Source organism: Acanthopagrus latus, chromosome 12 (assembly GCF_904848185.1).
Source record: "Acanthopagrus latus isolate v.2019 chromosome 12, fAcaLat1.1, whole genome shotgun sequence".
In the NCBI taxonomy this organism is placed as follows: Eukaryota; Metazoa; Chordata; class Actinopteri; order Spariformes; family Sparidae; genus Acanthopagrus; species Acanthopagrus latus.
Genome location: NC_051050.1, coordinates 8715361 through 8738274, shown reverse-complemented (window position 1 = coordinate 8738274; position 22914 = coordinate 8715361). Strand labels below are relative to the sequence as shown.

At 39.3% G+C, this 22914-nt stretch overlaps 1 protein-coding gene across 2 annotated transcripts in view; it reads left to right on the top strand.

Moving 5' to 3' along the window:
- The window catches only part of cntfr (ciliary neurotrophic factor receptor), a 228740-nt gene that overhangs the window by 184416 nt on the left and 21410 nt on the right, over positions 1 to 22914 (top strand). For both annotated transcript variants that reach the window (XM_037118120.1, XM_037118119.1), the window contains 3 exons: positions 7101 to 7218; positions 8977 to 9143; positions 16993 to 17156. In XM_037118120.1, the coding sequence (XP_036974015.1) occupies positions 7101 to 7218; positions 8977 to 9143; positions 16993 to 17156 (449 nt within the window). The remainder of the gene's footprint in view (positions 1 to 7100; positions 7219 to 8976; positions 9144 to 16992; positions 17157 to 22914) is intronic.

The window sequence follows — 22914 nt, the reverse complement described above, 5'->3', positions numbered from 1 at the left end:
TTATGTCTCTATTTTTTATCCAAAACTTTCATTCATTTTCAAGATACCACATACGCTCTTTAGACAAATGCATGTGAAATCAGATTTGAAATGCAGCCTGTAACTACACACAAATTAAATGGCAATTTTTGTAGTTAGTTACATAATGTATTGGGTTACAAAAGAATGTAATCTGATGAAACTGTTTTTGATAACCTTTTGTTATGTCAATACCGAACACTGAAAATGTTCCACCACAAAAAATGGACGTAGCAACTAGAATTTCAGTTCCACAAATATTTTTTTTCTCTTTCTCTTTACACATTTTCAATGCATTTAGTATTTTCCACATTAAGATTGCCATAGTAATTGTTGTCGCTGCAGCGGCCTAGGTAGTAGTTTTAACTACTAATACCAGTAGTTTTCCATACTTCTCAGTACCCTTTCCAGCATTGTAGCCAAACCTGTATGAAATGATGTAAAAAACAAAACAAAATCGTACACTTATTACTTAAATTCGGACACTTAATTACGCAGAAATACAAGTAAAATATATCCACTAGCAATCACACTACATAAACATAAAATTATATATTTATGTTGCAGCTAATTCACTGATCTCATACTAACTCACATGTGCATTCATGCTTAAAGATAGCTTCAGTGCGCCTGCTAAAAAATATTACACCGCAATGACATTAGTGTTAGCCACGACAGCTGGTCTGGACCAAAAGGCACCACAGCGTCTCTTTCTCTGCCCCCTAAGACTTTGTCCTACAGTTTTATTTACATTCCTCGTTCTCCCATGACACATGACTAAGCTGATCTAAAACACAGCGAGCCCGGCGTTGGCAGGCCAAGTCAAGCAGAGTACAAAGCCATCTGCCTAAATGAGTTATGCCATTCATGGCACGGAGTCTAAGAGGATCCAGTTCCTTCCAGTAGGATTTCTAATATGAAAGTAGGGATTTTGAACCAAATGAGATGTGTGTGATCGAAGGATGGATGGATGAATGGATAGATAGTCAGGTTTGTTTGCTCTTTTCAGTCCTTTGGTTTGTTATTCTAGCAAAAGTGTTGAGCAAAGATTGTGGTTTATCAAAGTGTTTCTGTGACAGTAAAAACTGAATCAAGAACAGCATGAATGGGGACTCTGAACCAGGAAAGTTCTGTAATTGTGCATGTCCTTCGAAGGCAAGTTTGAATTTCATAAGCCCAGAATTGTTTTATTTACAAGGGAAGAAAAGGCATTCATTCTTGTTGTCATAGCAAGAGAATCCACTACAAACACACACGAGCACAGAAAGACATGAATGTGCACACATGCATATAGGGATCCATAAGAGGAACACACACATACACACACATACACACACACACAGACACACACAAAGCAACAGGGAGGGTGCTAACACAACCAAATAGCAATTAATACAGCGTCTGCAGCCTAGCAACCAGGCCACTGGATGTCATTGTCCCTCATCACATTTCTGTGTGTGTGCGTGTGCATGCAGACTTGCTCTCCGTCCTGTGACAAAGATCCTCTTTTTTGCGAGGCCTGTGTGACAGGCTTAGAATAGTGGGACATTAAAAAAAGAAAGTATGAGAGAAAGAAAGAACTACAATAAGCCTCTGGTTGCTCTTATCAACTTATTAAAGAGCTAAGTTACCTAAAAAAGAAAGAAAACGGAGTGCTCTAAGGCTCACCACATCGTGTATTTTATCATGTCGTCAAATTAATGTTAAATTGAGTCTTCTTCAAGTATTCATACTGAAAGTGTAAAATATGTGCACATAAATGTATCCAGTCAAATGTGATGCAGGGAGATGAGCTAATTGCTCCCATCATATCAGACATATAAATCTAGAGTCGCAGTGTAAGTTTTACCTACTGCTGAGTGAGTCATTTAAATCTTTGAACATGTGCCTCACTAAAAAACGCATTGTATTTCTGAAATGAAAATTGTTCCAACCACAGTACCTTTTCACTGTGGCATAAAGAGTGATAGAGCAGTGCACAGCATGACATTGAGATAAAAAAAACATGGAATTTTTTAATCTGTGAGCAGGAGCTTGAAAGAAATATTTTCCTACTGCACTTGGTGGTAAAAATGCTACAGTAAAGCCAATGCCAGACCAGGGATTGTTCTTATATCCTCGCTTCATTTTGCCACTGAGGCCAGTTTTTAAGAACAATTTTAAATTAGTAGTATGATTAGTAACAATCCAACACGGTTCAAACAAACTGTGCACACATTTTCCCATAAAAAGGGTTGTTCTCACTATGATTTATGAGTCACAGCCTGCAGGTTGTTGTGACCTATTAGCATTTAAAAGTAACCTTTACTAACCACACGTGCAAGAGCTCGAGTGCACGCACGCAGGTGTGTGTTTCATGAGGTAAACAAAGAACATCTTCAAAATCATATTCAGCGTTTAGCAATGCAAACCAGATGATGAAAGCACACTACTTCAAATAACATTTATTCATGAGTGTCACCCTGCCGGCCCCTGACTCAGGTGATATATCTCACGGTGGGGTCCACAAAAAAGAAAAACATGCACAGGGTCATTTTCATTTGAATTATTGTTTTATTTGCTTCAATATTCATTCTGTCTTTGTTCTCTGCTTTTATTTTGTGTTTGTTTTTTTTTTGTTTTTTTTCTACCAGTGCATTATCTCTTGTTGTGTCTTCTCCTTCATGTTTCAACCTCTACTTTCATTAGATACATGAAAAGCTTTTGATGTTTTATTGTTATTGAAGCAACTGAGAGGCAGCTTTGTGTGCATTCGTGCGTACGTGTTGTGTGTCCTTTTTTTTTGTTTTTTCAAGGGCACATCAATAAAATTTGATGAAAAAAATAATGCCTCTCTTCTCCTCTCCATTTTTCATATCTTTCCGCTGTTCTTTTCAAATATTTGTCAATCCTTTCTTCCTCTTTAATCCCTCCCACAGATACTCGCCCACTATAGACTCCTCTTCAATTCCATCCAATCCTTTTTTCCCTCCTTCGCTCTTGTCTGAGCTATTTTAACACACTTTCCTGTTATTTCCTACATTTTCATTGAACCAACAAATGAATTTCATTCCATTAGTGAAATGTTCTACAGTGTTTTGTTATTCAGTCTGTTCAGGTTAAAATGTATTATTAATACTTTATTATTATTATTGCATTAATGTTAAAAAAAAAAAAAAAAAAACACTATTCTTCACTTACATTCCATTTCTGCAGCACCTCTATTCACCCTGTCTGAAAGCTCCATTTAAGTACCTGTCTCTTTAAGGACCCCCTCTTGGAAAGCCCAGTCTACTCTGATTGGTCAGCTTCCGCACGCCTGAGCAGGCACTGCCCACTTTGTTTCCACATTAGCTGATTTTAAAGCTCATTTCAAGGCACAGTCTCTGCATTCATTATAAAAGTCATGGAAATGCCACTTTCTACAATATGGAACCTTTAATTCAATCAGTCCAAGGCTTGTAATCTCAAATCATGTGGATTTACAAGTTTGGGCCTTGAACAGAAATCATATTGGATTTTTGGGAAGATTGTAACATTTCCAGACCTCAAATGGTAAGGGGATATTACTTGGCGGACTTTAGGGGGAACACTCAGGATGTTCTGGAAACATTTAGAGGACTATTACTGTTACACGTTCCTTCTAGGGTTCCACCCGACCTTCTGTTGGTCAAAGTTCTGGTAACTTCTGGTTGCAATCTTTGTTTTGCCCTTGCTTGTTTATGTCCTGCATGGCTTTTAAACCTTGATGAACAGCTGGCATTTTGGTGTCGACATCTGTCACCCTGCTCACACAAAACCCTTGTGTCCCGGGGTCATTTGCTATTGACGGTTCAAATCACGTCCTTCCCCTCCAAACCAACCACACCGCAGTCCCCATAGAGGAGCCCTACAGTATGAACTGCCCTTTCAGGTGCCCTGGCGGTGGTTTGATTGACACCACTCATGCCTGGCAAAATGAACTAAATTAAAGGAGCAAACACTCCAGAGTTCAAATAACCCACTCCAAACATGGTCGCCATGAACACACCCTTGAGCTCATCCTCTTCACGCCTGTATTCCTCCACCAGTCTGTTCCTTTTCTGTCGCTTTCTTCTCTCTAAAAATGGAATCTTTAGTTTATCGTTGAAGTACTTCTTCAAGTTCTTGATAAGCTAGTTTGATTGATCGTGGCTAATTCTGCACAGCACAGGAGTACCTATTGTGTGTGTCCTGACAGTTAATGCGTGTGTGGGAGTGTTTGCATTCAACATTCTGTGTTTGTGACTTTGACTGAAGCTCTCAAATGAGGAGCCAATTGATTGATATGGCCCCATTAGTCTCTGCGATTAATTGAGTGTGATTGGATGTCGTCCCTGGCACCTCATCGCTGGTGTTATTGACAGGCTAATTAGTTGCCGTGGTGACCGCTTAAACACAGCTGATTGTGTGTGACAGTGAAATGACCCCACAGCAGCCAATCAAGCCTTGTTCTTGCTTGCGGGCGTTTGTGGGGTGTGTGTCTGACCAAATACGCCTTGAGTGAGCCATTCACAAAGGATGTTCCAAAAATGTCTTTATCACTGGTACAAATGATAAAATGAATAGATGGGATGCTGCTACAGTATGTGGAAATGTTCTATTGCGAGATTGTCTCCATCATCCCAAAAACAAAACAATAATACTAAAGATACTGATCCAAGAAGGATATTTGAGCTTCCGAGACGCAGACAGAAGGAAGGAGTTCAGAAGAATCTTGTCCCTGAAAACGGCTGCAAATTAAACTTATCAGTAATCATCAGTGATGAGAGAAATACTTGAGATCCAGAGGACAAATCAGACATATAACTGAACCCATTGGGTATTTATTTCTGGAGCTACAGAAAGGAAACATACAGCAGAAGCAAAGGTGGCACTTAGATGTGATGTAGAGGTGAATTGTCCGTCGGCTTTCTGTAACTGCATCCCCTTTTTAGGGATTGCCTTGCCACTCATGTTGTTTTTTTCACTTTTTCCTATATTGATGCACTTCACCTCTTCTTTTTGCCACAGAAAATACTTGTTTGTGATTGCCTTTCAGGACATATCAGGACTTCTCAGGTCAACAGTCCAACCAGCTGTCTGCTTGTTGTCATGTAACCTTTTATTGGACAGTGATTCATCCTAACAATATTTATTGTGCTTTCTGCATCATTGATGGTTATGTTTTTTTTTTTGTTTTTTTTTTGTTTTTGCTAACTCCCATTAAAATCTAAATGATGTGGCCAGAGATACTCATTTCATTAGCCAAAGTTTAGATTGTGTATATCTTTGTAAGGAATATTTAAAAAAAAACAGATGTTTTGATTAGTGCCCCTAGTATTCACCAAGTCATAATCAGTTCCGAGCAGATGCTTTAAGTACAAACAGTGGAAACTTGAGTTTAACTTCATCAAGCTATTGAAAACAGCTGAAAGGGTTATTTGAAATATTACATTTCTTGTCATGCTGCATAAAGTAGAAAGGGACCCTTCTTTTGTAACATTTTTCCATATAACTATTACCTGTTTTTTGGCCACACCCTGGTTGCCCTGTTCTGCAAAAACATTGAGAGCTATCATTTTTCCCACAGGGGACAGAAACCCTGCTCCGCTGAGCAGCTCATGCAGTTTTTCACATGTCCACACTAAATGGGCGGTTGGCTCTTAAAGACAGGTTGACTCATCCCACCCATTCCACTCCGGTGTACATTACTGACTATAAATGAAAGATTATATTGTCTGAATGTGGCTGTTATCAGCCAACCTATCATATCAGGAGTACATATTACTGATAGGCTGATATCCAATATGTAATCATGAAAGTCCGGAGCCAGTCATATTCATTCAGTCACATATCTTGAAAGCAAGATACGGCAGCAATGAAGCACTGTGAAACGAAAAAAAGCTGTAATTTAGATAAAGAAAAGGGAAGATAATAAATTGAATTTGGGAACAGAGAGGTAAAAATAACATGTGGGAAAAAAGTTTTTTGTGACGTACGTATAACAACATAAATTATAGATAACAAGGTTAAAGGGCTAAAAAGCTGAGGGGGGAAAGGGGGAGTGGTAGACAAGTGCGCGGTTGACTAGCTGTGAAGAAAGGATCCTAATCTTGGAGGAGGCCAGAGTTGGCGAAACATCACATCACTTTCTGGCCAACCCTCTTCTTTCCGGCTTTTGCTCTGCCACTCTAATATCCTCCCTTCCTCCACATCTTCCCTCTCTCCCTTCCAGTGTCTTTACTTTTTTAACCTTCCTCTCCTTTCCCCAGGTTTGTTCTTCATCACCCTCCCGCACTGTTCTCCTTCAAATTCTCAATCATGTAAATTAGATTGAATTGTTACATTGATTGCTCGTCCCGGGTTATAAATATTCTACACCCGGCGTTCATCTCACTGTTTCTAGTCATCCAACATTCAGACAGCCGACGGCAATGCAGCAATGCAAATAAATGATTCTTTGTTTTACGTTTCCCTCAGTTGCATATATCACTAGGAGAACAGCTGCAATAATGAATTAGGAATATGAGGAAACAGACGTATAGTCATGCAGTCACCGACTCAGGGAGAGGGTCTGATACACTGAATTGCCGAGTGTTGATCCTGACACTTTAGTCATTTTATAGATGATGTAAAACCTAAAATGAGTTGTTCTAGTCGCCACAAACATAAACAATTTTTAATTACTCTTCTTCTCCGAGTCAAATTAAAATGTATTTATGTTATTAAGAAACAAGAATTAAACACAGGCACTCACTGCTAAACAAATTAAAAGCATAACTAATAAAAGATAATCATGGATGCAACTTATTCTAAAATGACTAGCAGTGATGTTTTTAATGAAATACTTGATCAAGAATGAATTATTCAATAAGGAAATGTGTAATTAGGCACAGCTGCTTTGCATTTGATTAATGTAATCTATACTACTCTGATCTCTCTCTCTCTCTCTCTCTCTCTCTCTCTCTCTCTCTCTCTCTCTCTCTCTCTCTCTCTCTCTCTTTCTCTTTCCGGTGTCTGTGTGTTTTCAACTTCAGCATAGTTCATAAGTACACATTGGCTAACTGTCTGGCCTTCTCTCTTGTTTTTTATTCTCTCCATAGTTCCCCCTCGGGAGCCCGCAGTCACTTGTCGATCCAACACCTACCCTAAAGGCTTCTACTGCAGCTGGCATCAGCTCCACCCCACGTACATCCCCACTACCTTTGAAGTTGATGTACAGTAAGTGCATTTTATTTATTTATTTATTTATTTGTTTGTTTATTTATTTCTTTTTAGACTCTATTAGTAGATAGTTAGGTCATTTTTTTGTAAACTTGGTAACACTGGACTCACCAGAATAATAGCTAACATCTAGTATCTATGGTTACAAATAGCTTTTATGGCCAATTCTAAGGTGTTCCTGATATTTTTTTTTACAGAAAATCTATCAAAAGTTAACATTTTCTGGTCATCTGCCAAGAACTGCTTTCCTTGAGAGCGGTTCGGTGTTCAAACTGTGAGACCTCCCTCCCCAGGGGGCCGCGATAGAGTTGAAAGATGGGCGTGCTGGGGATTTGAAATGCATTCAAACCCTCAGCACCCAATTATGGCAATTTGCGTCAAAATTTGTTCTCCCCCCAACCAGGACTCATAGACATGATACATTAAGATTCAGTGACTTACGCTGGAAATCATTATCCCCATAAGGAAAACAGACTCCTTATGACTCCAGAAAGTTTTCTTCAGTATCAAAGTAATGCAGTAATAGTTGTCCGTGCATCCATAGGTACTTTGCAAACAGTAACTGCTTTGAACAGTTAAAAAAAAAAAAAAAATGATTTTGGAGGATTTTGACATTGAAAAAAAATAATGATGCACAGTGAAATAAAAGTGAAATTAGAAAATAATGTTTATATTGTTGGACGTGACCTCGTGCTCCTCGACCCTCTCAACAAAGGAGGTTGAATATCCCCAAAAACATGCTAAAAAATGTGATAAATGCAATTACATTCATAAAAGTTGTTTCTTCTTCAAGCAAATACTAATCCTAATTCAATACAATGAAACATCAAACAGAAAAACAACACATTTAGTAGGGTTTAGTTGTAAAAACGTTTGATATCATTTTGTTTTCCCTGGTTGAACACCCGTTTCTCTACCTGTCCTTAGGGCATCCAGTCATGTTTTAACAGTAGGTAGACCTTAAATACTCGAAACGTGTGGGTGAACACCTAGCCAGTGTTTCACCGTCATGTTCTCTTTGATATTCCAAGATCACAGAGTCTCACAACTCACACCACAGCAGGTTGGCACTACCTTCATTAATGTTGTAACACTAATGTTATTCTGTTTGAATGATAATGAACAGTGGGGCAGAGAGAAGTATAGATGAAGGACAATAGAGAGATTAACCGAAAGAGTAGCCTGACTTGCCTTTAGCGTACGGGTCTGTCAAGGGTATGTTTTTCTTTTTTTTAACCATTTATCAGTGGTTTGCAGAAAACTCCAATGCTGACATTATGATCTATTGACTGGGCTATTTGGGTAATTGCCCTTGGGAGCTCTGTTGGTAGTTTCTGACATTATCTGCAATTAGCAAAGTGTAAGATTTAAAAGGGCTGTTAGCTTAAAATCAAATACAAAATAAAGTTGTAAAGGCACATTAATGCCATGAAGCGAAACTGAAAAATGTACAAAAAGTCAAAGATAGTAAAACTCATGTCTGGCTATGTCCCAGACCTAAGCTGTCCTGTTCTATGAAGCATGAGGTTTAGTCAGCAGTTTTTAGTGAGGAATTTTAATGATGTTCCAGGTCTGATATATAACATGGAGACTGTAAAAAAGAGGTAAAATGCTTTACCACCTTCCAGCTCTCTCTCTCCATTTCCACACCAGTGTGCTTCTTTCAGACAGAAAACATACAACCTTAAAAAGAAGTCAATCTCAGTCTCTCTTGCTTTCCCTCCTCCAACCTTTTAAATTTCCCCTCCTCTCCAGACATAACCAGCGTTCACTGGAAGTGCAGAAAGACCCGGACCACAAGAATCGCTGTCGTGTACATTTTCCTGAGGTCTTCTCCAGCTTCCCTTACACAGTTAATGTGACGGCAGTCAACGCCTTGGGGAAAGCCTCCACCACCATTTCCTTCGATGAGTCCAGTATAGGTAAGATAGATGTTGTGTCATGTTTTGTTAAGTTGTGTTGTTTACTGTTCCATTCTCCTCTGTTTCCCCTTTATTGTGTTGCAAGTGGCTGTAAGGTGACCAGTGTTGTATTGTCACACTAACTGAGTGCTGCAGGGATGATGATGATGATGATGATGATGATGTTTTTGTTGGCCAACCCAAAAGTAAACATCACCTGTTATTCAAACAAAATGTTATGATACGATACATGACACATAAAACAGTTTGTTCAGCAACATAAAGGAGCACCACAACACTTATTTAAAGCATTAACGTGATCATTACAAAAAAAAAGCACAAGGCTATGAACAAACTACACCACAGTTGCTTTGCTTCAGTCTACATGTAAAGGCAGATAAGTCAGTGGTTTCTGTGTTTTGCATAACAGTGCTTAACTTCCCCGACAACATCTGTAGCTTCATTTAGCCACGTGTTTAGCAGCCATCTTTTTTAATGTATTTTAATGCAAAATGTTCAAAAAGAGGTATTAACTGACATTTATTATGTCATAAATCCAAATGTGAAAATCTCCAGCTGTAAGTTCATACGCACCAATTTTATGTGAGGCATCCAACCAAAATCCATCAAAACACTTTCTGATTTTGACACCAGGGAACCAGGAGTGCAAAATTTATTTCTTGGCAGCACTCTATACAAAGTGAACTACAGGCTTAACGCTGTTGGGGCTGCATGGTATTCTGATGGGTTTTGCTAAAAAAAAGGTTTGAGATTCTGAGTTCAAAGGGTTCACATTTTTGAATATTTCCTCCTAACTCATTCAGGCTTTGGAATGTTAACACTTTTCATTAAAGTTTACCAACAATGTTTTTGTGGACAAAGTTCAGGGACCAATCTGAGATCCTCTTTTTAAATATTTGTTGAGGCATCTCTTTGAGGATGCCAACCCAAAGCAATGTTAATGCGTTTGTTTGACCACAGATGACTGATTCCATTCACTTCTGCTTCCCTTTGGAGATATGGTGCGCACACATTTCTGCTTGACGCCATAAAAACAAAGAAAAGTGAAATTTCCGTGGCCAAATAAATGTCACCCAGCTGAAAGGAGAGTGCACAGCTTTTCTTCTTTAACCAGCAGCACAGTCCATTAGCAAGAAACCCACTGACTGTACACCCCTGTCATTACCAAAAGCACTGGGTAATAAACACGCTACCTCTGAACCTTTTCTGCAGCAAACAGTATTTAATTGGGGCTTGGAACGGGATGTGGCAGTCACAAATCAGTGCCCTGCTCTCTCACTGAAAGGGCAAGATAATCCAAACATCATCTGCAATTTGAGCACATTTCAGTCATATTTATTGTCAAAACTAGCCTCAAAAGTTGGTTCCTTTATTGGTTATTTCTTTAATTATAACCTTTTCACATCCCTGTGGTAAGTAGTGTCAAAACACGCAGTTAGGATTTGGAAGTTTTGTTCACTTAGGCTGCACAAGGCCACATAATAACAGCAAGAATTCTTAAGCGACTCAGACAGGAAAGCAGCGAAGAGGGGAAATTCATTTTAAAGAAGGAATGAAGAGTACTTTGATAGATAAGGGAAGTGCTGCCAGCAGTCCTCGGCTCTGTTGTATTGCTCAGAGCGCGATATGGGTGTGCATGACGCATAAACACACACAGACACCAATGGGGCTGTGAGCGACTGCGTGGAGTGTGTGGAGTGTGTCGGCTGAGAGGGCGAGGTATTGAAAAGAGAGGGAGAGTGTGAGTTTGAGTGTGTGTCTGTGTGTGTGTGTGCGCGTACGTACATAAGTAACCAAATGAGGCAGTGACATGCTCTGCCAAGCCCCGGACACAGGACTCATGAAAATGCTAATGCTAGCCGGATTAGCGCCTTGGCTCAGGAAATATCCTTTAACTATTGGTGATAGCAAAATACCCCACTGTTCTTTTCTTTCCCTATGCTTTCTCCTCCATTCCTGCACGCCCTTCTTGTGACTTTGTACCGCTTTTTCCTCTCTTTCCTCTCTTTTCATCTTCTCCCTCCCTCTGTCAGACACTCTCTATTTACTATAATGATCTGAGCTCTCAGATCTTGTCCCAGATACATTTCCAAAAAAATACCATTTATGAGACAAATGCTCTCCATCCACAATATTATTTTCGGATTGTTTGAGTTTGCTTTTGCTTTGGCTTTCCACTTCCTGTCTTTGCGCTTTCCCGCTCTTTTTGTATACACCTGTGTTCCATTAGTTAATCACTGCTGTGTATTTAAGCCTGTGTTTTCCATTCACATTTTGTTGGTTCATCTGCGTCTCCTGTGCATGTTCCCTGTGTTCCAGATGTGTTCCCCATGGTTTTCCGCTTTGTCTACTGTGTTATTATTTCTATTTAGTTTGTTTTTGTTCTTGCGACTTTACTTTCCCTTGTTGCTTGCTTTCTGGATTTTAGACTTTGGTTGGCAGCTATTTTTATTTTTTTTTTCACACGCCTGTCCAGTAGTGTTTTGTGTTCTGGACCCTCTTTGTGTGTGTAACAACACTGGTTTTGGAGTTTTGATTTTTGGTTGTTGTGGTAGCATCTAATTATTAAAACAAATCTTCAGTAAAATAACAATGAATTGATTATAGTAAACCTGTGAAATTCAACAGATATTAATATGATAAATATATATATAGAAACAAATGACTTAGCCAACTGATTATACATTTCTGACTTCATAACATGCACTTGAATGCACCATGAAGTCCCTGTTGGCCCACATGCTCTCCACACCAAGTGATGTAGATTTTAGAGATTACAAGGTGCACCTGAATGTACTGTGAAGTCCATGTCTCTATGCTGTGTGTTTTATGACTGCTAGAGAATTACGAATACACAAAATCACACCAAAATGCAGTAGAGACTTTCACCATAGTTTTTAATTGCCTAACTGCGTTGGTGCAAACATGTACACATTTTCATCATAAATTCATAGAGTTTTAAGAATCAAAACTGGCTTACTAGTATAAAAATGGATTTGAATAAAAAGAAAAAAAAAAATAGACTCAGCCCAAGTTTTAAAAGGCTAAAAGCCTCTTTTGCTCTTTTGCTTCCAATCTTCCACATGATTGCATCCTTTTGTTTCGTTATAACTGATAACACAATACAGCCGTTGTCAATGGAAACAGAAACTTTCCTATTCCATTCGCACTTGAACACAAGAACAGCATTTTGCAGATGTATCTCAGAGTGCCTTTGAAAAGATCTGTTTTTCATTATAGAAACCTTGTTGTCAAATTTATCAGAATTAGCGTGGATGTGGTCTTGCCCTCTCCCCTTCTGTGTTTCCCTTCTTTGCAAACTGTTTCATGTTGCTTTCCTTCTCTCAGCCCTCCCTCTCTCCACCTCCCCCTCGTCCCCTCCATGTCCCTGCTTTGTTAAAAGTCTTTCTCATGCCATTCTAAGTTGTAAGTCACATTCATTATCAGGGACAACGAGCCAGATCTTAAATAAATAAAACAATTTCATGCTTCCTGGTGCACTTCTGACTTCTGAGTGGGAGTAAGACGATTCTCAACTGTCCTTGTTCATCCGACCAAAGCTGGGATGAAATTAGACTAGATGAGATTGTGTGTGTGTGTGTGTGTGTGTGTGTGTGTGTGTGTGTGTGTGTGTGTGTGTGTGTGTGTGTGTGTGTGTGTGTGTGTGTGTGTGTTCTCATATGTGCATGCTGTGGGTACAGTTACAAAGAGAAGCCTCAAGGAAGCTCCAGACCCATCAAATGATAACTTAAAGCTTTCTAGTGCCAAGATGATCAAACGATAAGTGATCTTGGCTAAGTGTAAAGGGCTTCTAAAGTTGAAGCATATTTTTACTTCCAAAGATTTCTTATTTTCTTTGACAGCTCTGACACCTGAACACCTGCTATCATTCACTTCTACATTACTCAGCCATTGTAATTAAAATGAATCTACTAATCCCACATGGTGCATGTAGCTGCAGGAACTTTTCAACACCATGCCATCCTTCCACTTAGTAGTTAAAAAATTATCACATTCAGCTTTAATTTGCAGTTACTTTGTGGTAAAACAGAAGTGGCCCACGTCCCAGGGGTAGCCAGTTAAAGCAGATTTCAGAGGTAAAAGGAGACCTATGATGCTTTTTTCATTTATTTCCTTTCCATCAGTGTTTTATATAAGTTATCGTGTGCATGTAAGAGATCTTGAAAGTTAAAAAGGTATGCACACCAACAGAAGCTCCTCTCTCCCACATCAAACACTGCTCCTTAATTCCAGGACTTTGGTACGTCACCTGGTCGCACATTTGCATAATTTATGCCTTGCAGCTAGTTTGGCACTTAAGAATTACTTTAGGACAGCTGCTCTGCTGTTGCTAAAACAGAGGGGGAATACAGTACTGTAACAATGGACAGTAAAAGAAAACTGATGTATTTTAGGAGCTCTAAAGCTTTGTAAACCTACTCTAGTAGTAACCCTGTAGAAAATCATGGACCTGAAAATGTACATAATATGTCTCCTTTAAAGACGGCCAGTTGAAAACATTAAATGATTTAAATCTTGGTTTTATTTACAGTAGTTGTCTCGTTATTATTTTCTTAGAAAATTGGCAAATGAGAAGGCCAGACTGCACTGACAGGCTGATTTGCTATTCAAGACTATTTATTCAGCAAAAAAAAAAAAAAAATCAAGTTTGTTGTGATGTTTTTGCTGCTTCCAGCAGACTTGGCTCTGTCCATAAGGGAGGTCAGAGATCAGCATTTTGTACAAAAAAGCACCACTAGAGCTGGCAGTGGCTTAAAGGCAGCATTACTACAGTATGCACTAATTACTATCATGCGCAACTGTCTCTTGGACAGCAGCAGATTTCTTCAGAGCGGCTCTTAAGTTGCAATTTTCACCGAAAAAACCCCTGAGGCGCAGGCATATTCCCGGATGCAGCAGATCTGCTTCAAATTACTAAACACCACTGAGTCAGAGATCAGATTTTTGGATCCTAATCACAGTTGAGGCGTCAGGAGATGAAAGGCTGACAAATGTTGACTCCCTGTAGTCTGAGATGAATTTTGACTATAATTAGTTATTTCTTTTAAAAGAGGGCAACCCTGTCAGACCTTTCTGGTGTGACTTTCTCATTTTTTTATTTTATTCTTCATACTATATGTATTCTCCTTGCCTGTTGTAGCTATGAAAACAAAAACAGCTGCCATGTGAACTCAGGACATTCTCCTTCCACTCATTAGATCCTTTTGCTTTTCCAGCACAGTGTAATTTTGCTTAAGAGAGTCGATGAGGAAAACCAGTGCAGTCATCTAATTTTCATGCTCTACCCCTGCCGTGCTTTACATATTAATCCGTAACAACGCACTAAACATATCTGTCCCATTTGTTGCAAAAGCATAAGCAAACAGAATAACACTTTTGATACACTTTACTCGGAGTTTAGTTGCACTTCATAGTGACTTATTTTGGACTTTAGTTCTATGTGTTTTTGACTGCTATTCTTTACTGCAATTACTCCTCTAACATCAGGGTGTTCGAGTGCACAATAGAAGATTATGACTTTTAGATTGGTAAAGGGATTTTTGTTGTTTTAGAAGAGTGGGCTTTTCAAAGATATTTTTGCAAGATTTCACAGCAGATCGAAACACTTCACTTCTCCACTTTTTACCCATTTAAGTGCACTGTCAGAGGCTGTCCCCCAGCGCCCGTTGTACTGTAAAACGACAGAATCGGCTTGTTTTTGTTTTGTTTCCTTTTGAAAAGCCCATTTTCTGAAAGAGGATATGGTGTGGTGTGCGGACAGGGGAAAGAGGAGCTAGAGCAGTCAGACCTGAATGCATTAAGGCCTAGATGACACATGATAATGGTCTTAGAAACACTACAAACAGATGGACTAATAGCATACATTGTTCCGCTGGGCTCTATATGGAGATACAGCTTTTTGCAGATCTTAGTTTTACTGCTGGATTTCATCATTGTCCGAGCCAGCGGGACAACCTTTTACAACTCTCTCTTTTTTTTTTCTTTTTTTTAATTATTTATTTTATTTTTTTTTTTTTTTTTAGCAAGAAAGATCAGCCCCTTTTCTCCCGCCCACTCTCTCATCCCATTTTCAGCAGACATTGAATATAATGGCCTCACAAGTAGCCGTTTGAAAGATTAGACCTTTATGTTACAGTACACCTGTTCACTTGCATCAGCAGCAAAGAGAAAGGATGGGCCGCAGCCACTGTCACAGCGCGGGAGCGAAGGGAAGAATGAGAGGCAGTAATGTGAACGCAAGTGTGAATGAACGGAGCCGAGGGGGTCGTAACAGACGTTTTAAGGCCAAGCATGGACAGGCACAACAATGGGATGTCATAAAACGGAACTTGTATGATCGGTCATCTTCTTTTTTTTTTCTCTTTTCCACCACTCCTATGTTGCTAAATGTAAGAGCTATTCTTTTCTAATTCTGGCTATATGTGTGACTTGGTGTTTTTTCTTGTATTACCATCGCCCCATTACAAGACCCATTTCTTTTTTTATAATTTATTCATTGGTTTCATTAGTTTGCTCTTGTGCCTTTGCTGAGCAAAATTCGGCGTTGATGTAGATAGCTTCTGTCTGTCTACCTGCAACATTACTTTAAGGTTCATGGAAACCATGATAGTCTTTGAGCGCTTAATCTGTTCCTCATCTTTTGTGCATTTTTCTAATTATTTTCTTCAAACCCGTCACTGTGGATTTTCAGTTAAGAGACACATCCTTTACATCTTTCAGCGCCCCCACCTCACCCATCAGGTCATCAAAAGAAGAACGTGTTCATTACTAACACAAAAGCTGAAGCTCTGTTTCAAGTCGGATGAACACTTTAAAGCCATTGGGACACCCCACCCATACAGATTTCCCAGTGTTTTGTTCTGTGCTTGCACGAAGGAGAGGTCTGTCTCGTTGCTTCTGTCTGCCCCTGTCTTTTTACATGCTATTCGACGCGTGTTTCTGTGGTTTTTTACTCCGGTTGCTACATATGTGTCTATGTTATGAGACATTCGGGTTGTAATTGCCCCTATACATTTCCTATTGTAATGTCATGTGTGTATCTGGTTGAGAAAAGGTCTCATGTAGCTGAAGTGGCAGCCCAGTGTGTTCCCTAATGGGAGTGATCTAACAAAGAGTGGTTCATTCAATATCTTCTGAAAAGCATTTCATTGAATTCTCTCAACCCTTCTGTCTGCGTGTCTTTCTCAGTGGATGTGCATTCATGAAACACAACATTTTTACATGGCTTTTCATCAGGGGCTGATGATTTTTTTCTTTGTATGCCTCGCCAAAGTCCCCTCAGACATTCTCCACTTCTGTCTTCTTCCTCACTCTGCACCCCGTGGATCTTACACCATTTGTGAAGATTTGTTTTCCATTAGAGTATAGTGTCTTTAAGAAAATGTTGAGAGGCAGAATATGTAATTGAAAACCACGCTATGTCGAAACTTTTCATTTGTTTGATTACATTTTTTTCATTTATGTTGTCATAGACGTGTCATTAAAAAAAATCCCACTTACAAATGTTGAAACCTCATCATGATCACCCTCCACATGATTGTGGCGAGAGTTTGCATTTGTTGAACTTTGACCTGCACCAGTCTCAAGACAGGACAAAAAAGATAATGTCTCTGAATGGTAGAAATCTGTCACTAGCAACATTAACATTATAGCTAAGCTGGAGCAGCACTAAACGTGTGTTGGGGGGGTGGCAAGTATTCCCCGGATAAATACAGAACATACGGCAAAGACCCTTGATTTTCAAAGTGTACCTCACCATAATGACTAAAACTGACCTGTTTAATTGTGGGATGCCCCTTTTAATTGATTGATTGTATCTACCCCACAGTCAAACCGGACCCCCCAGAGCGCGTGACGGCAACCCCAATCCGTTTCAATGCTCGGAGACTGGAGGTATCCTGGCAAAGCCCTGCCACCTGGCCTGATATTGACAACTTCCCTCTGAAATACTTCCTTCGATACCGGCCACTTATCAGAGATCAGTGGCAGCATGTGAGTAGCATTTAAGTTCTATTAGCATTTCATATAGATTTATGCACATATTGCTATTATCTAGATGATTTACAAGCAGTCAGGATGCTGTCAGACTCTGATTTTGAAAGGTTCTATCCGGTGTGACTGCCAAATAACATGCCTGAGTTTCATTAAATAATTCCAGCAAAGTGAACACGTGCACATTAATCACTCATTGTTAGAAGTTGCTCAGTGACTGGGAATGAGCTCCTTACTTATGAACAGAATAGCTTGTCCTCACAAAATCTGGCTGACACATGTAATGACTCTGCCATAAGCCAAAAATAAATGGAGTTATAAATGCTCGGAGTGTTTTTTTTCCAGATCCATCTTTGTTACCAAAAGCTCTAAGTCAACATTGAAAAACACTTGTCGGAGTATGATTCATTATTTGGTATTAATCAAATCTGAGCACATCTTGTTTCTTTCTGTGAACGTGGTGCTGTAAAGAAACAACTGGCCTTCCTCCATACTGACAGATTGTGTTTCGCCTCATTGCAAGAATGTTTCTCAAGAGGAAATAGCACATTTTCTAGAACCAGGAGGGATTGTCTTTTAATGTGAATTTGCTAAGCTTATCAAACATTTCTTCTGTAGAATTGAACCCTACTTTTTATTCCTCTGTATGATCAGTATTGCCCAATAGAAACAAACATAGGTATATTGTTTTAATTGTTTTGTTGAAAAAGACTCCAAGCTCTTTGTTCAGAGAGATGCCTCTGAGAACAGTTAGCGGTTATGAGTGAAATGGTCCAACCTGTAGCTGATCATCTGATCCCTGGTCAGACAGACATAATCGCTCAGCTTCTCTGGTGTATGTTACTGTATCTGACTGTGTCTTGTGGGTTCAGTTCCCTTAGGGCTCCATATAGTAAAAGCATATGTGTCCACTATAGGATTCCTGGGATGAAAGCTCCATCTAACATCGCAGCATTATTATCAGGCACGTCAATGGGTCTGTAGAGGTGTTGTTCCAAGAACTTGGGTTACGGACCCTCACATGGAAATACACTCACTCACATTTATGAATTAGGAGCAACACACAGATTCTTTTTCAGTCTTTCTCTTACTCTTTCCATCTTTCAACTTAGTGTCTCTATCATTACCTGGCTATTTCTTTTTCCGCCTGTTATATCTCTCTGATCTCCCAACTTTCATAGATCCAGCAGTTAACTTCCTTTGGTTTTAACCTTTGTAAAGAAGTTAAGTCAATATAAAATACTTTGTAGTAAAATATCACCACATTGTATTTGGTTCATCAGTCCAAACACAATAGATCAAGAGATGTAAATTAACCTGGGATGAGTAAACCCTTAGGACATCATTGGTTTTAATGCTCTTCCTAATTAGACCACTTTCAGGCCCTTAACAGCAATGAACTGGGGCTTACTGGTTCTAATTCATCAACAAAAAATTAATTAAGCAATAGAACAATGGGACACAGTAGAACTATATTTAGTTATTGAAACACTGCGCACAAAGTATATAATGGATATTCAGTGTGCGTGTACACACAATCACACATATAAAGAGATACTATTAACAAAACACATTAACACTAAATCTGCCTCTCTCGCTTTGTTTCTACATCTCTATCACACACGCACTCTCAAAGCGTGCACACACACACACACACACACACACACACACAACACCCCACAGCACTTGGAATGAAGGAAGTTCTAATAACGCCTCAGATCTTTGTGGTATGAATCCATGATTAAACCTGACACACTCTCAGTTTCCCTTCTCGCCCTCACCACTAATCAATCAATATGTGAACTGGTGCATGGCGTGAGAGGTGGGAAACCTTAAGTCAATATTTGGATTGGCTAAAAACACATCATTTGGAAATTACATAAATACACTTGATGACAGCTGAGAATTGCTGGGTTTTCCGTTTTTGCAGTGGTCTTTGATGAATGTCTCCATGGCCGTGGTTTTAAGTGTGGTTTTCAGAAGGGGGGGCTCCGAACCTATCACCCCTGGGCTTTGAACACTCTGTGGTAACGCTTTTACTAGGTGTTGTTTAAGAACTAAAAGAAGTTATTAGATGAACTTGTATGTGCATAGTTACCCCGATTTTTACTCCGGCTGTCCAGATTAAGCCTTGAGCAGTAATATTCCTGCATTAAGTGGCAACCAGCAGATGAAACTATTACGTCAGTGTATCTATTATTGGACATAAATCAGCCAATTCAGATGGCGTGGTGCTGTGCTTATTTACAGCTTTTCCCCAGTTGGAGAAAAAGCAGAGCCAATTAGAGCTTTCACACATAGCTTTATCTATCCTATCTGCAAGGGGGCTGTACACACCAAATAAACATGTATGATCTTGTCCATTCACAACTACAGGCTGCAGACACCCAGTATTTTTGGCTCTTGAGTATATGGACTAACCTGACATGCTTCTCCTACTAGTTCTCGCACCTAAACTCTGCCTGAAGCTGCCTGTAGCTTCTTAAACGATACTTATAGATCCGAACTATTACGTATTTGACCACAGATGTGTACCTTGAAGCCTCGTTCTCTCTCATGTGATCTCACAAATCCGGCCAGCTGACCAACACAGTCTCGCTTCCAGCTCTTCAAATATATTCTACATACCCCTCTAGCATCAGCTATGCGCGTGAAAAGGCTCTGAGGTTCAGTTAGCACTCCAAAGTAATTTGCAATGTCCGGTTAGATTTTCAAAATAAAGCGTGCTGAAAAATGCTTCACATATTATGACATCAGTTTTGGAACATTGTCAAACGCTCACAGCTTGGTTAGATTTGGTTATGCAAAATAAAAACTACTTGGTTACGGTTAGACAAACCAGAAACTACTGTTAGTGTTGGGGAAAGATCATGCTTTGGTTTTAAAAGGCCTTCAAGGCTGGTCTTGAAAGCCTAAATGGGTTGGCACCTCTTTCCAAGCAACAATGGTAACGAGTGTGGATGAGATCATTAGGTTTCACTTAATTTGTCCTAATTAGACCGCTTTGTAGGAGTGCAGAGGTTTGTAGACATTTTGATTAGCCATCCTCAACAACTCCAGTAACCTCAAGTACATCCCACATCACCTTCAACCTGAGCAACCTTGACATTTAAATGTCTGTGTATTATAAACAGGTTAATCAGCACTCTCTAGGAAACCTGTGAAGAAACCCAACAAAGCATTGACTGCACAGTTTTCATAATGGTGTTACTATCAAAAGAGAAGGTACCTTCAACACTGTGTAAAGATCTGTTTCTGTTTGTTATGACAGCTTGTCACAAAGTTACTGTCACTAGAGCTGATCATGGCTGCATACACTGTAAATCACGTTTATTGATTGAATGTAGTAGCACACTGTTATAAAAAAAATTGAGCTTTAAACTATCGAGCCATGACATAAATCATTAAGTTTAGTTTAATGAGGTTGCCAAAATAAAGAACACTGTTAATTGGCCCAGTATATACTCATTAAGTATAGCCTTAGAGGTTAAACACTAATTGAAGTGGTTTGCATTGCTTAGTAATTTACGTTTATTGTGGTTAGACAGCAGAACTGGGTGAGAATGGCTTTCACATGTGGCATTTTGAAATGTGTTTTGAGTCAGAAATGAAAGGGGTGTTATGATCAAACTGATCTGTGGAGGAAACCATCCATCCTCCTGAGGAATGAAGGGAAGACTAGCCTAGATACTTATAGTGATGGAGATTCAGACAGACGGAAGAAAATGGGGGAAAGTTTAGAAGTAGATGAATGGAGTGTATCGGAGAAGGGGAAAAAAAGACTGTAATGGATAGCAGACCGATAGATACAAGAGAAAGAAGCGGTATATATAAATGAGATGGACCTTTATGGATACATGAGAGCACTGAAATGACAAAGGAGACTGATGAAAGAAAAGCACTTATTGAATTTGATAAATATGTCATGTTAAATGAAGCACATAAGCCCTGGGCTACATTATTTGATCATAGAAATTGAAAAAAACAATGGATTGTTGGAAATCGCTACATGGGGATGAGCAAGATGGTGAAATCCTCAATTCTAAAATGCATTGATACGTAGATGAAAGAGACGAGACAAAAAAAGATGCATACACAAACATACACATTGTGTTTGAAGGTTGATGAATGCATTGCTGAAATGTCTGAAAGGGTGGTAACCTACATATATTGTCTCATCATGATTTGCTGCAGTCTTATTTCCTATTTGCATCAACACTCCAGAGGGGTGCCAAATAAATGGCATTTGTTCCCAACATAGGCACATCCAGGCCACCATGCCTTTACTGCTTCTGTCTTTGGCACAGTGTCTAGTACTGGCTTCAACTGGACCAAATCAAATGAGACAATTCTACAAGATACTTCCCCTGTTTTGCACCTAAAGAACCATTTCACAGCTGGAAATATGGACATTGCATTAAACTGGGCTGTCTATGCAGTAGGAAGATGCCAATATTTTTGAAACTGGTGCTACATGCCCAACAACAAAATTAGAATCTCTTCCTGTTCACAAACTTTTGAATTGCAGGGAATTAGTTCGATCAAAGTTTGGTCTCTCTGTCTTGATCCGGTCATACTTTTTGCATCTGTAGATGTGGGCACACAATAATGTGGAAGTACAATCTTTAGTTGATATTACAGCCTTAAAATCTTTTGCTGGCAAGAGTTGGGGACTTTGGATGCAGAAAAGAGAATTTAACATTGTTCATTTGGAGCAGTGAAACAAAGCCTGTTAAGAATTGGCAAAGTTACCATTTTAAAAAGGTTCTAAACTGGTCCTTGAATATTCCTGATCGTCCTCTCTGTAAGGATGATGATGTCACATAGGCTTTAGTTGGTCATTCAGTTGGGAGGCTTTATGTTTCTTCTTCACATTATGTCTTTGTCACAATCTGCAATTGAGAGTTTAAAGAGTCTCCAGATGAGAACACATCTGTATGCCTGTACACGTTCAGTGAATTGTTCTCTTTCCCATGCTCTTCTGTTGCATTGTTTCCATGCGACCCTCACGCTCCCTTCACTGAGACGTGAACTCCAACTCTCACTGCAATTAAAGCAATGGTCCGGTAACTGTGATAAGAACAATTTTTGGTTGCTCAATATTCTCTTCGTGGTATGAAAAATGCATCTGCGATGCTGTAATTGCCCTTTGGGGATGATGCTGAACTCCAGTCGACTGAAAACACACACATCTCTGCGCAGACACTCTTGTGCATGGAAACACATATGCACTCTTCATATAGAAGAATGCACATGTGCACACTGACGTGCTTCACACACAAACAAATTCCTGTTCTAATTATAAAGATTAATATACATGCAAATGTTGCCCAAGCGCTCTAACACGAATAATCACGAGTGTACAAGTGAAAATAAAGAACACGCACAGTCACGGATTATCAGAGATGTTCAACGCGTGCACAGATTGCATGCTACAAACAATTTCCGTTTCATCTAGTCATCATGTAACTTTGTAGCTTCTTATTAGTGAGTCTGCCTGTGCAGGGACTTAATTTCAACCTTGTTTCAAAAATTTTGTAGTTTGATTTTTAAGAAAAATCTGTAACCCACAATCAACCTTATTTTTACATGTTTTCAGATGCCAGCACTGACTCTGACTTGTGACTTTTGAGGCTATAAATTACTTGAGGAGATGATGTTTTTTTTTGTTTTTTTTTTTTTGTTGCGGTGCATGCACAGACCAACACAACATATCCACATGTGATAGTCCACAAACAAGCTGTCCTTTCACTGTCAC